Source organism: Oculina patagonica, chromosome 12 (assembly GCF_052425735.1).
Source record: "Oculina patagonica isolate OP01 chromosome 12, crgOcupat, whole genome shotgun sequence".
NCBI classification, from domain to species: Eukaryota; Metazoa; Cnidaria; class Anthozoa; order Scleractinia; family Oculinidae; genus Oculina; species Oculina patagonica.
The window spans coordinates 26,227,725-26,242,353 of NC_135769.1; the positions used below are offsets into that span (position 1 = coordinate 26,227,725).

Consider the following 14,629-nt stretch of genomic DNA (forward strand, 5'->3'; position numbering starts at 1 on the left):
AAACTAGCATTTGGAACAGAAAACCAAATGGAAAAACCGAAAACCACAACAAATACCAAATCCGAGAAAGCGCTTGAATTTTTGCCGAAAACCGAAAACCAAATGCCATAAGAAGATCAAGCTACAATCCGCATAAAACACCAAAACCGAAAAACCGCAATTTTCCGGGGCGAAAACTGAGAAACCGATCTAAAAGAGTGAAAGCGTTCACAACCAAAACAAGAGCCAACATTTCTTTCTCTGATGACACTACGTTTGTGAAAACTATCCAGGGTTTTAAAACCTGTCAGATGTTAAAACATCTTACGCCATGTAAAAGTAGAGACAAACTTTACTCCCGAGTTGGGATTTCGAGTTGGATTTCGAGTTGGGATTTCGAGTTGGATTTTTGAGTTGGATTTTCGAGTTAGGATTTCGAGTTGGATTTTTGAGTAAGGATTTTCGAGTCAGGATGAAACGAAATCACCGAAACAAGCAAAAATTTACAGTTGATTTCAGTTTTCTTTGGCCGCCTACTTTGCGAAGTTCGTTGGGAAATTGTAAACTTCGATACGAAGTTGTCAATTTCGTTGCGAGTTTGCGAATCAAATTGCGAACAGTCGATACAAAGTTCCCAACTTCGGCTCGATTAAACTTCACAAGTTTGCTAGCTGAGGAGAAACAAGAAATACTGCATGGCGATCTGAACTCGATAATTTTAAAGGAAACAAGGTAACAGTGTCAATATCCTAGCGACTCTTGCAGCTCAACTTTGAAAAAATAAACCAACATCAATAGAAACCTTGCATTGTTTTAAACTGGTGCATATTTTAAAAAATCTTCTGTAATTATGTTATTAAAAAGGATTTTGCTACGCTAAACTGTTGGAAACCAATGTCATAAAAATAAAATATAAAAACATATAAAAGGTTCAAAACATTTGATGTTCAGCGAGCCGTAAACATGTTGTCTTGACAAATTTTCCCTGTCGCGTCGCGTCGGCTTCGATTAAAATCAATTTTACATAAGGATGGGTAAACCATCCAGTTTCATACGGCTTACAAAGGCAGAAGACTTGAAATTGAAGATTATGCCCCACACAAATCGTGAAATGTGTATTTTCATGCGGAAAATCTAAAATTTGACCAAATTTTTGCATGCAAAAAATTTATTAACCTCGTAAAAGTATCTTGTCGATATTGTAATGTTAGGCTAGCGCCTTAGGGTACCCCCCTAGAGAACTATTTAGTCACGTGACCCGTTGATGGTGCAATACCATGTGTTCAGTTGTAGATTCGAGTTGTTGTGATTAAACAAAGTTATAACGCTGAGTTTATCGGAGAATTTATGGCGTTACAATATATTAGTGTCTTACGAACAAGACCAAAGTTCATGACATGTGCACGCGTGCGGTCACGCATACCTTCCTAACGTGAAAATGAGCATGTTTGGCATTGAAGAATTTACAGTGACGTCTTCGACTTTACCAGAGACCTTACAGGAACTTCTTGAAAGGAGTACTGAGAACTTGATTAACAGTGAAACTGAGAGACTACAGGAGTTGTTGTACAATTACCAACATGTGTTCTCTCTCTCAGATGGGGATTTGGGCACCACACATCTGGCACAGCACAGAATTGAAACAGGCAATGTGCCCCCAATCCGACAACAGCCTCGACGCACCTCTCCTTGGAAACATGATGAAATCAAACGACAAGTTGCTGACCTTCTGCAGAAAGGGAAGGTGAAAGAATCGTCAAGTCCTTGGTCCTCTCCGGTTGTGCTGGTCAGTAAAAAGGATGGTAGCCAAAGGCTGTGCGTCGACTACCGCCAATTAAATGCAGCAACTGTAAAGGATGCCTTTCCTTTGCCACGAGTTGACGATTCACTCGCTGCTTTAAGCGGCTCAAGATGGTTCTCCACACTAGATCTTGCTTCTGGCTACTGGCAAGTGGCCATGGATGCGAACACACAGGAACAGGCAGCATTTGTTATTCCAAGCGGGTTGTATGAGTGGAATGTCGTGCCATTTGGACTGTGCAATGCACCAAGTACATTTGCCAGATTGATGGAACTTGCGTTGAAGGGCCTTCATTGGAAGATCTGCTTGTTGATGATGTGATTGTTATGGGACGCACGTTTGAAGAAGAGTTAGAGCGGTTGAAGCAGGTGTTTGAGCGACTAGCGTGTGCAGGACTTAAGCTTAAGCCGAAGAAGTGTTTCCTCTTTCAGAAAAGGGTATCGTACCTTGGACATGTGGTCACAGAAGAAGGCATTACTGCAGACCCTGGAAAGGTGGAACAAGTTCGTACATGGCCCATTCCAGAGAACAGCACAGAGGTCAAAAGTTTCCTTGGACTCGCCTCGTATTACCGCCGGTTCATCCCTAATTTTGCAGCCGTAGCTCAACCACTGCATAAGCTAACAGAAGCTAAGACAGAGTTTGTTTGGACAGGACAATGTCAGCTGGCCTTCGACAGCCTAAAAGGTTTACTTACGTCCGATAGAGTCCTGGCCTATCCGACCAGAGAGGGGAAGTTTGTGTTAGACACCGACGCATCGGACCATGGAATTGGTGCAGTGTTATCGCAGCTTCAGGATGGGGTGGAGAAACCTATTGCGTTTGCGAGCCGGACATTGTCCAAGTCTGAAAGGAACTATTGTGTGACTCGTCGTGAGCTATTGGCAATTGTTGAATTTGTAAAGCAACATCGGCATTACTTACAGGGTGCAAGATTCTGCGTAAGAACTGACCATGCCCCTTTGCGTTCCGTCATTAGGGCAAAAGATCCTGAAGGACAACTGGCACGTTGGATTGAATTCTTAAGTACTTTTGACTTTGAGATCCAATATCGATCAGGACAGCAACACCAGAATGCTGATGTGCTCTCCCGTCGACCTTGTGATGACCGTTGTAAGTGGTGTGTAGGTTGGAAGTCACAGAAGCAAGTGACTTTTGTTCACGTGGGTGTTCAGACTGAGGTACATGCCCCAAACCAGGACAATGAACAGCCTGCAAACTGTGAGGGTCCTGTTGGTGATCGTTGTGGGACCGTAAAGTTAGAACCAACGTGGGCTTCCACCTTCTTGAGGGAGCAGCAGGAAGCAGATTCTGATCTCAAGGTCATTATTGGATGGAAGAAAGCCAGTGAAAGGAAACCATTGTGGGAGGATGTGTCACCTCAGAGTCGTGGGGTAAAGGCCTTGTGGGCACAATGGGACAGGCTGCTCTTCAGAAATGGTGTACTTTGTCGGAAATGGGAAAGTGACGCAGGAGATCAGACGACTAACCAGGTTGTTCTTCCAGAGAGTCTCCGAGAGACTGCTTTTGAAGCTCATCATAGTCACACGACAGCTAGTCATCGCGGTGTACGAAAGACCATGGGTACTCTTCAGTCTCGTTATTATTGGCCAGGACTTACTTCAGCAGTTCACTCACTGGTTACCAGGTGCCATGTCTGCGCTTCAAAGAAAACATGGGGAAAGAAACGTCGTGCTCCGTTGAAACAGTACGTGGTGGGAGCTCCCATGGAACGTATTGCGATTGACATTCTTGGCCCACTGCCAGAAACTCCACGGAAGAACAAGTTCATACTGGTGGTTAGTGATTATTTCACTAAATGGACTGAAAGCTACCCAATACCAAACCAGGAGGCCACTACTGTTGCTGAGAAGTTAGTGGACGAGTTCATTTGTCGCTTCGGTGTACCCCGTCAACTTCATAGCGACCAAGGGACTAACTTTGAATCGAAGGTGTTTGCTGAAATTTGCAAGCTGTTAGACATTGAGAAGACTCGCACCACTCCACTGCATCCCCAATCTGATGGGCAAGTGGAACGTTTTAACCGGACTCTTGTTGAAATGCTGCGTGGAAAGATTAACGAGGACCAAAAGGACTGGGATCTTCAGCTTCCAGCTTGCATGATGGCATATCGAGTTGCTGTACACGAGTCGACAGGGGTTTCGCCTAATCTGTTAATGCTGGGTCGAGAACTGGAAGTTCCCTTGGATGCCATAACAGAGGCACCTCCTGATGCGTCGCCGCTCAAGATGGACTATGCCCAGGCTGTTCAAAAGAGGTTGGCCAGTGCACATGATTTGGCTAGGCGACATTTGAACAAGGCAGCCATGCGCCAGAAGAGAAACTATGACAAACGACTTGCTGGAAGACCATTCAGTACTGGTGATTCTGTTTGGCTACACAATGTGAAGAGAAAGAGAGGGAGAAACCCTAAACTTGACTGTCCTTGGGAGGGACCTTACCTGGTGATATCAGTGCTATCAGATGTTGTTTACCGAATCCAGAAGAGCAAGAAGGCAAAGCCAAAGGTTGTTCACTCAGACCGATTAAAGCCTTACCTTGGGCCTCTACTGGAGGGATGGATTACAGAAAGGCAGACAGAGTTATCGAATCAGCAAGAGAAGAGTAAAGAAGCATCGGATGTTGATTCTCCGGTTTTTGTCGAAGATAGACAGTCAGCTCCAGTTAGTGATGGAGAGGGAGTTGAGCTTGTTGAAACGGAGTCAACGTTGGGAGGAGAGGAAACTGGTGCCACTCTGAGACCTGAGAATGATGATGCTACCCCGAGACCTCAGAGTGATTGCAATGGGGGTGATAACCGTGACCAGCCTGATGATGTGAGGGAACCCGAACCTCAAGTGGAATTGCCAATGGCTAGTGCAGATAACAGTAATCCAGAGGATTTCAGTCGTCAAACCGTGGAGCCAACTGGACAAGTTGTACCTGAGGCAGATTCCAGTGCTCATGGAAGACCCTCAAGACAGCGAAAGCCACCAAATTGGTACGGGACTTCGGTGGCTGGTTAACTGATTTTTCCAGTGATGACTAAGAACTGATAGACTTTATGAAACAGATAAAGCAAATTGACAAGTTCAGGTGTTTTAATGTTTGCCTGAGAACTGTGGACATTTGTCATGTTCATGAACAGTCGTTAGAGACTTTTAGTTTGTTGTGTTACATTCAAATTGGTTCAAAACACTCGGAAGTGACTTTCATAGTGGACACGCACTGCGACAGTGCTCATAGGGGGAGTGGTGTAATGTTAGGCTAGCGCCTTAGGGTACCCCCCTAGAGAACTATTTAGTCACGTGACCCGTTGATGGTGCAATACCATGTGTTCAGTTGTAGATTCGAGTTGTTGTGATTAAACAAAGTTATAACGCTGAGTTTATCGGAGAATTTATGGCGTTACAATATATTAGTGTCTTACGAACAAGACCAAAGTTCATGACATGTGCACGCGTGCGGTCACGCATACCTTCCTAACGTGAAAATGAGCATGTTTGGCATTGAAGAATTTACAGTGACGTCTTCATGCTATGAAAAGACGCACTCGATTAATCATGCCATGTTACTTTGGCGGTCGAAGAATATTTTCGTTCATCAGCGTGTTTTTTCGCACACAGCTCTGTGTAGTGTCAAAGGCCATGAACGTTCTAATCAAAAGACTTTGAGAGCAAAGATCATTTTGGCATAAAGATGGCAACTTTACTTAAACCTGCTACTGAGCATGCTTCTCCAAGTAAAGACGTTTTCAGTGAAGTCAGTGAATTCTTTATGCCCAAAGACACACTCGATCAGCCATGCGACGTTGTTTTGGTAGTCAAAGATGGCAAAAAATTCAAAGCTCACCGACAAGTTCTTTCAGAGGCAAGTCCTTTCTTCGAAAAGCTGCTGAACAATGACATGAAAGAGTCAAAAGAGGGAATAGTTCGGTTGGAGACGTTTTCCGAGTCCGTTGTGGGAAATACACTGACGTTTATTTACACCGGTAATGTTCATGTATTGACTGAAGACAATTCCCGAGATCTGATCGTTATGGCCGATTATTTATTTGTTGAAAACTTAAAAAATCTCGCTAAGGAAGTTTTAGTACAGAAGTTAAACACTTCAAATTGCATTTCTATTCACTACTTTTCCGAAAGATATCAGTGCACAGAACTTTTCTTCAACGCCACAAAATTCATCCTGGCCAATTTCAGCGTTGTATACGCAGCCAGCCAGGAAGAAATTCTGAATATGTCGAGTAAAGAAATCCAAATGTGGATTTCAAGTGATGAAATAAATGTTACCGTCGAAGAAGACGTGTTCAACATCATTCTAGCATGGATTGATCATGACAAACGTAAGCGAAAGAAATACTTTCCCGAGTTATTTCGTCAAGTTCGACTGGTTTATGTATCGCGTGACTTTCTATGCAGTAATATCTCAACAAATGACCTTGTGAATGACAATGAGGACCGTTTGGCTCTTGTGGAGGAAGCTATGAGGTTGATTGAGTCTAGAAACTACGACAATCTCCCAGTCACCCCCAGAAAGTGCCTTTTGGTCCCCGTTATAGTAGCCTGTAGCCCATACAAGGGTCATCCTATTCACTGTTATTTTCCTCGTGAGGATCGGTGTGGCACTTTAGGCGAGATGCCATTTCATTTCTTGAATAGCCATCTTATCCCTTGTCATGGTAAAATCTACGGTTTGAGGCCTGGATCCTCTTTCGACCGATGCCAAATGGCGAGTTTCGCTCCATACACTAACAATTGGATGCCATTACAATGCAAAGAAGACAGAATCTTGAAGCAAATATTTGTTGTGAATGAAAATGAAATGTACGCTTTGGTATCTGAAGCATGTGCGACGTGTCACACCACAAGACGTGTGCAACGTGTCACGGAGGAGGAGGGAGGGCAGTTTTTTTACGAATGGTCCTGCCGCAAGGAAAAACATATTTCCTTCATCACGAAGTACAAACCGGAATCAAACTCATGGGAAGACATTTCATCATTTGATCACATGCATTTAAGGGAAAATGTTTGCATTGTAGCCAAGGACAATTTTGTTTACTTTATTGGCGGTGCAGAATGTTGTTGTTGTGCAGAATGTTGTAATCGGGATTCACGATACAACTACCTGACTGATGTTGAGAGGTATGACCTTCGCAAAAACCAGTGGGACAAAGTAGCTGACATTCACATAGATGCAAGGAATCATATTACCAGTGCTGCGGCGCATGAAAAAATTTTCATTGCTGGCGGCCGTTTCTGTGAGGTGTTCATTGAAACAACAAATGAATGGCAGTTTGTTTCAACGCCTTATAGTTTTTATCCTCAATCGGAAAGAAAACTCCTGTCAATTGACGACAGGCTGTATATTCTGGCCAAAGTGGAAATCTTTAAAGTTCATGAAGGGAAAATTCAACACCGGATAGAGGTCAAGTGCTATGACCCTGACAAAAATGAATGGAGCCATAAAACTGAAATAAATGTCACCAAGGTGGATTTCTTTTATGACAATCGGACCTATTGTTCAATACACCTTTTCAAAGGATTCCTCAATAATGAACCAGAGAAAGAGGACAAGCGGGAAACGCCCATTCTTCGCGCAGCTTGTCTTCGTTGCGCTTACAAGCAGAGAATACAAAACAGGCGGAAATGACATTTCCTTCTGCCCAATCTTCGCGCGACTTGTCTTCGTTGGGCTTACAAGCAGAGAATACAAAACAGGCGGAAATAACATCTCCTTCCGCCCAATCTTCGCGCGACTTGTCTTCCTTGCGCTTACAAGCAGAAAATACAAAACAGGCGGAAATGGCATCTCCTTCCGCCCAATCTTCGCGCGACTTGAGCTTGTCTTCGTTGCGCTTACAAGCAGAGAATTCAAAACAGGCGGAAATGACATTTTCTCTCCATTCATCGCGCGACTTTTCTTCGTTGCGCTTTCAAGCAGAGAATACAAAAGAGGCATCTTTGAAGATGCGAAGGCAACCCAAATGCTGCAAATGCTTAATCTTGTGACTACACTGGTAGGCTACGAACAGGAATCCGTATGCATTCCTTGGATTCCCGCCATGCAAAGGCCGTGTCCGAGGTGCAGACACTGGCAACCAGCGACCACTTTTAGTAAGCTGCGTTCTAATATTGATATGAGGACAAATATGCTGTCCAGTGTGTTACGGACTGGCGTGGTAATTCACCATGAACTTTATACATTGTGTGTGTACCCTGGATTTTTTTCTAAAACTTGACAGAGACTGGAACCCATGGTCTGGAACCCAGGATATAGACTGCGTTCCAAGAGAATGAGTTGATAGAGACAAATTTAATTGTCACGTTAACCTGTAATTACTCCTGATGCTTTCGACTAGCTCCCCATCCAGGGGAGGTAATGTAACTCCTAGATAGGTGCATTATACTACAACGAGCAAACAGGTTTTTCCCTTGAAAATGAGAATGATAATATATATATGCACTGTACGTAACATCAATTGTAACTCACACAATACTTCATAATATCTTGTAAAACGGTTCTGTTAGACGTTCTTTGTATAGTTTACAGTTACTGTTTGTTGTAAGTACTAACACTAATAAAACATTTAATGAAAAAAAACGTAACGGGCAAACGGTGCCAACATACTTATTTCAGTAACACAATTAGTTACAACACATTACATTTTCTCGCTAACTTGTCAAAACTCCTGGTGCTATCGACTAGCTCCCCATACACGGGAAATAGTGTTGCTCCTAGGTTGTCGGCACATACTACTTACTCAACGGACTCGCGGAGCCAACTATACAGTTAACTGAGTTACTCGATTTGCTTCATCCAAACGATACACTGTCATGTTTAACGAACGTCTCTCCATCCAAGTTCCCACACAGACACTTTTAGAGGCATAGCTTATTCTGTAGCTACAGCCTGATTTATATTTGGAAAAAAAGTCCAGATAAAAAGTGACATTCCTTTACAAAAAAAACATTGCGTGTGTAAAAAAAATAGTTTGTTCACTTTTGATATTTTGTCGCCTTTTTGAATTTTGAATTTTAAGATTTTAACTTTCCTAATTTTTACAATTAATATAATAATACTTGTTAAGAGCATCGAGACTACAGTTTGATGCGTTTTTAAATTTTTTAACATACATTGATCATCCGCCCGGTTACAGGTGGTGAAGCCAGTAGAGTAGCCTGCGAGCAGGCTCACCGTTGGGTCAGATGCTCGAGCGAGTATTTCGAAAGATATCAGTGCACAAAACTTTTCTCCAACGCTACAAAATTCATCCTGGCCAATTTCAGCGCCGTATACGCAGCCAGCCGCGAAGAAATTCTGCAAATGTCGAGTAAAGAAATCCAAATGTGGATTTCAAGTGATGAAATTAATGTTACCGCCGAAGAAGACGTGTTCAACATCATTCTAGCATGGATTGATCATGACAAACGTAAGCGAAAGAAATATTTCGCCGAGTTATTTCGTCAAGTTCGACTGGTTTATGTATCGCATGACTTTCTATGCAGTATTAGTATAAATCTACTAGCGTTCTATCACGAATGCTGTTCTCTGATTGGCTACGCTACTCACTATCTATTCTGTTGTAGAAGGTGAGTAGCGAAACAGCGTGCGGTTGTCAACAGAATGGTCGCCGCTTTTTCGCTTTTAAATTGACCGTAGAGAAGGACTTGGATTATTTACTATTCCAGGCGATGTTGGAGAAGATAAAGACTGTACCGAAATATGTAATGAAGATTTTACACGGTAAGAAAAGCAATTAATCATTTACGCTTTTAAAAGCGGGCGAATCTATAATTTTATAACATTCAGAGAAGCGTTTCACCGAGACATTTTGTGGAAATAAAGTTTAAAATGTCTTTGCAAACTAACACAGTTTCATCGTCCCATCGAGGAGCAGTAAAAGAAAGGCTAAACAAATTCGACCTGCAAGTTTTTTTGTACATCAATAAGACTTAAATAAAACAACAAAATTGAAAGCGAATTCAAGGTTGCGGGCGACTCGTTCAACTTTTCATAAATTTCTTATCGTTCACGTTTCCTACATTTAAAACATCTTGACTTCCAAAGGGCCTTTGTAAGTCAGTCTATCTTTAAATTGTCATTTTACAATGAAAATCCGGCTTTTAGTTCAATTTCGAGCAAACGACGGTTTAAATAAATCGTGAATGAAATGCAAAGGCGCGCACAGAAGCTAAACAGTGCAATGTGGTTTCTTCCTTGCGAACAACTCGCTTAACTTTTTTTTAATCTTTTACGTTTTCGAATTTTAAAAAAACTTGACTTCCAAGGGCCCTTGTATGTCAGTACAGCTTTCAATCGTCATTTTACAATAAAAAACTTGGCTTTTCCTTCCGTTTCGGGCATATAACGGTTTCAATAAATCGTGAATGAAATGCAAACGCGCACACAGAAGCCAATGCAATGTGGTGCAGTTGTCAATTATCCGCGTGTTGTGTGACTTATTTACATCATTATTCAATAAAAACGAGAGCCTGTCTTGTTGATAAGTTTTGAACGTCTAGTAGATTTATACTAAAACAATTAGATTATTCGCTCTCGATTTCTATGTGTGGACTATCACACGTTATAGTTCACCACTAAATTTTCTCCGATTCTGATTGGTTTGAATTGAACACGTGACGCGATAGTGCCCGTCCGCCGGAGGGCACTATCAGCCCATAGTGCCCTCCCGTGAAAAATGCCCGGATCGATAGTGCCCGCCCGTGACTGTTTTTTGTAAACAAGCTGCCTGCAGACAAAAAAACCCAACCAAATTCACTGCTTTTAGTGGGTTTCTCGTCTGGTTTTGTTTCGTTTGTTAAATTTCGGTTTTCAATTGAGTTTTTTATCCTCAAAAGTAAAAATAATTCACGATGCTTGTTTTTGTATGTGCGCGCGGAAGAAAACTTAGTGGTGAACAATAAAGACAATAGAGCGTTTCTGTCTCGGAACTATCGGTCTGATAGTTGCCCCTTGGAAATTTGATGTTCTTAAAACTAGCATATTTGCCCTCGAAGCTTCGCTTCTCGGGCAAATATTTGTTTTAAGAACATCAAATTTCCGCGGGGCAACTATCAGCCGATAGTTCCTCGACAGGAACACTCTATTGTTAAATTAGCATAACCACACTGACCTACTATTGGTAATCGCACAATCTGATTGGCTACACAGGTTCCTACTATCGATCCGTAGACGGCTCTCGGAGCGCGCGCTTAATTTTCGCTTAATTTTATCAATCAAAACCTTCAATAAATCAATTCTAGCGATATTATGAGTTTAATAGATCGGTCAGTGGGTTATGCTAACACAATAAGACGGCTCGCTCTCGGTTTCTACCGGCCTTTGATAGTTGGCTCGGGGCTTTGCCCCTCGCCAACTATCAGCCGATAGAAACCTCGAGCTTGCCGTCTAATTGTTAAATAGAAATCTCGAGCTCATAATCTAATTGTTAAATATCGCGACAAATGACTTTGTGAATGACGATGAGGATTGTTTGGCTCTTGTACGAGTGGCGGACGCGGCTATGAGTTTAATGATTGAGTCTAAAAACTACGGCAATCTCCCACTCACCCCTAGAAAATGCCTTTGGGTCCCCGTTATAGTAGCCTGTAGCCCATACAAGGGTCATCCTATTCACTGTTATTTTCCTCGTGAGGATCGGTGTGGCACTTTAGGCGAGATGCCATTTCATTTCGTGAATAGCCATCTTATCCCTTGTCATGGTAAAATCTACGGTTTGAGGCCTGGATCCTCTTTCGACCGATGCCAAATGGCGAGTTTCGATCCATACACTAAATATTGGATGCCATTGCAATGCAAAGAAGACAGAGTCTTGAAGCAAATATTTGTTGTGAATGAAAATGAAATGTGCGCTTTGGTATCTGAACCATGTGCGTACCACGCAGTGAGAGAATGGACAGCGGCGAGAGATCTGTTTGATATAATGGTAGAGTTCTGCGACAAGGAAAAACATGTTTCCTTTATCACGAAGTACAAACCGGAATCAAACTCATGGGAAGAAATTTCATCTTTTGATCACATGAATTTAAGGGAAAATGTCTGCATTGTAGTCAAGGACAATTTTGTTTACTTTATTGGCGGTGCAGTATATCGTCACAGTGGTTGGGGTTCAAGATACAGCTACCTGACCGATGTTGAGAAGTATGATCTTTGCAAAAACCGGTGGGATAAAGTAGCTGACATTCACATAGATGCAAGGAATCATATAACCGGTGCTGCGGCCCATGAAAAAATTTTCATTGCTGACGGCCTTTTCTGTGAAGTGTTTATTGAAACAACAAATTTTGAATGACAAACGACTTTGAGAAAGGCTATCAGTAGAGCACAAATAACGTGCGAAGAAAGAACAAATGTCTCGCGGTTTTTTTTACTATACTCCGGAAGACCAGTTCACCTGTTGTCCTTGTATTCGTTTAGATCGCGTGAGGACGAGAAACACGGCCCCAGTTCATTTCAGGATTTCAAAACATAAAAACGTTGGATAATAAATCTCTTATTAATGTACCGCTGCACAGTTTTACTCTTTAGCTTGCTTACGACACACCCTACAGGCTCGTCCGGTTACTGCAGAAGGATCTAATATCTATTTCCTCGCCATCTCAAGACTATAGAGTCGCTGCCTTTCCTTTGCTTAGAAACTTTATCGTTCACACCCTAAGTAGTACCAAACCAGCTGAGCAACCTGGCCAGTAGCCAACTAGAGCAGCCGGTTTTTTCGGCTCGAAAAACCGGCCGCTCTCGCAGGCCACCGGGCCAGTGTGACATAAGGAGACTCCCTCAAGCCCTTTATCCACCATCTTGAAAATATGCATGTGTATGTGTCTATCGTCTAACAGTGATCCATGTTAAGTTGCATGGAAACAAAAACTGAGAGATTGTTCATCATGTGTCCCATCCCGGCCTCATCCCCAGCCAATGTACACCGCCTACCCCACCCTTCTCAAAACAAGGAAAAGGGGCCGGACTATCCCCCCATTTGCTTTTCAGGGTGGGAGGTGGAGAGATGGGGGAAAGATGAACGCGGCGAATTCAGGCCATATCATGGAAATCGCACCGCCCTTTCAGTCCCACACGACCACAGGATTACTCAAGAAATTTTTATACGGCGAAGCTTCACCCACGAGTCCAAACACTAACCCTTACAGAGATACTAGTTATGCAACGCTTTCGAGTGGTATACTACGGAATATCCTACGAGTCACTTGTATTTTCTCGGTATATACACTAGCCTTTAGGCGAGTGTGTATACGAAGATAATACAAGTGACAAGTGGGATATTCCATAGTATACCACGAGAAAGTGTTGTGTAACTATTTTCTACCATGCCCTAGAAAATACGCTTACTAAATTTCGACGAGAATAAGATCGCAGCGCACGATGGCAAGGTTAGGTTGAAAACTGTCGAATATACAACGGCTTTCCTTAACTCTGATTGGATGTATTTTTTATGGCATGGTATAAATAGTGGTATCCCTCTCACAAACCTACCGTAAAAAGACTGCACGATCCATTTTTTAATGATTTTTAACTTGAAGTACCCCCTCAATGCATTGTTTTTTACACTTAAAATATCAACGCTTTTTCGTAGACTGAGAGCACATTTGGAAGCCGTAAGAGAGAAAGATATTTGCCGGAAGCAAAAACAAATTTCTCTGGTAGAGCCCAGTAAAAATAAATATAATTTAAATCGTCCTTGGTTACTAGTTACCAGTAGATGACCGTAAGTGGCGGCCATCTTGAATAAATATAATCCTCCTCTCTTCATTCTATTTTCAGCAGCAAACCAGACAGATCGAACCCTCTGACCTTGCGTCGGAGCGGAAGTTGTGTATACATGACAAACATCAGGTGCTAGTTTATGGAAAGTGGCAGGTTGAATGGATAAAAACATTTCGGATACTTAGTTCATAGAGAAAGTACATTTAAAAATCACCTGATAGAAACATGCATATGGTCACGTTTTTCTATACATTATATTTTGCACCAGAGAATCTGGGAAACCTAATCTTGTGGATGCTAGGCCTTGCGTTATGACTCATCAGTTCATCTTTTAAAAGGCTCAAATGAAAGAGCATTCACCTAAATCAACCAGCCACAATAAACAGTTTATATATTTTTATTCCTAAATAAACCTTCACTCAATCTAGACGTGATGATGAACTTGATGATCGTGTGACCGATGAAACCTCAAGAATTTGTCCGGAATTCAATGCGCCAAGGGCCACTCTTTCGAGCCAATTCATAGGACTGACGTCCAAGATGCTTCACACTACAAATTTGATGAGTTATTTTCGCAGTTATTTGCATCATACGATATCTATTTTTACGGTACAGAATTTGAACGCTGCAAAATCGTCGCCACGTCATCACATTTTTGGAATCCGCGACCGAAACCCACAGTGCGAGATACGGGCTAAAAAAAGCCACTCCAACAGACGGCTGTGATAAACAGTTTAGCCCAAAACTTCCAAGTTTCAAGACTGCAAGCCATATATTGTTTTTTGCTAATATAGCAAAGGCAAGAAAGCGACTCAACAGGTAACATAAAGTGGCGACCCTCCGAATATGTCCTTAAGTAGCGACCACATACTCAGAAAGTACATAAATAACCAGTTCTGACTATGACTCAGCAGTACGTCAGAAAATTTTCAGAACTAAATATAAATAATGTTAGCATAACGAGCCGCAGTATCACAAATGTCTGATTATTCAGACCATATAAATCCAAGTAAAGACCTGTTTTAATAAAGAATTTTTCCCAAAAGAACATTCGATCATGCGGCAGTGGAAATTAAACAGAACGTTTCGCTTTTTCCTCACCCACAC

The 14,629-nt window shown here is 42.2% G+C and overlaps 1 protein-coding gene across 1 annotated transcript; it reads left to right on the top strand.

Annotated features, from left to right (window-relative positions):
* The first annotated feature begins 5,430 nt into the window (after window positions 1-5,430).
* On the top strand, window positions 5,431-7,432 carry LOC144632201 (kelch-like protein 28). The gene has a single exon (XM_078490796.1). The coding sequence runs from the start codon at window positions 5,480-5,482 to the stop codon at window positions 7,430-7,432; it is 1,953 nt and encodes a 650-aa protein (XP_078346922.1). The 5' UTR covers window positions 5,431-5,479.
* The last annotated feature ends 7,197 nt before the right edge of the window (window positions 7,433-14,629 follow it).

Bases quoted from the DNA above. Each gene is read 5' to 3' on its own strand.
- LOC144632201 (XM_078490796.1), top strand. From the start codon at position 5,480: ATGGCAACTTTACTTAAACCTGCTACTGAGCATGCTTCTCCAAGTAAA.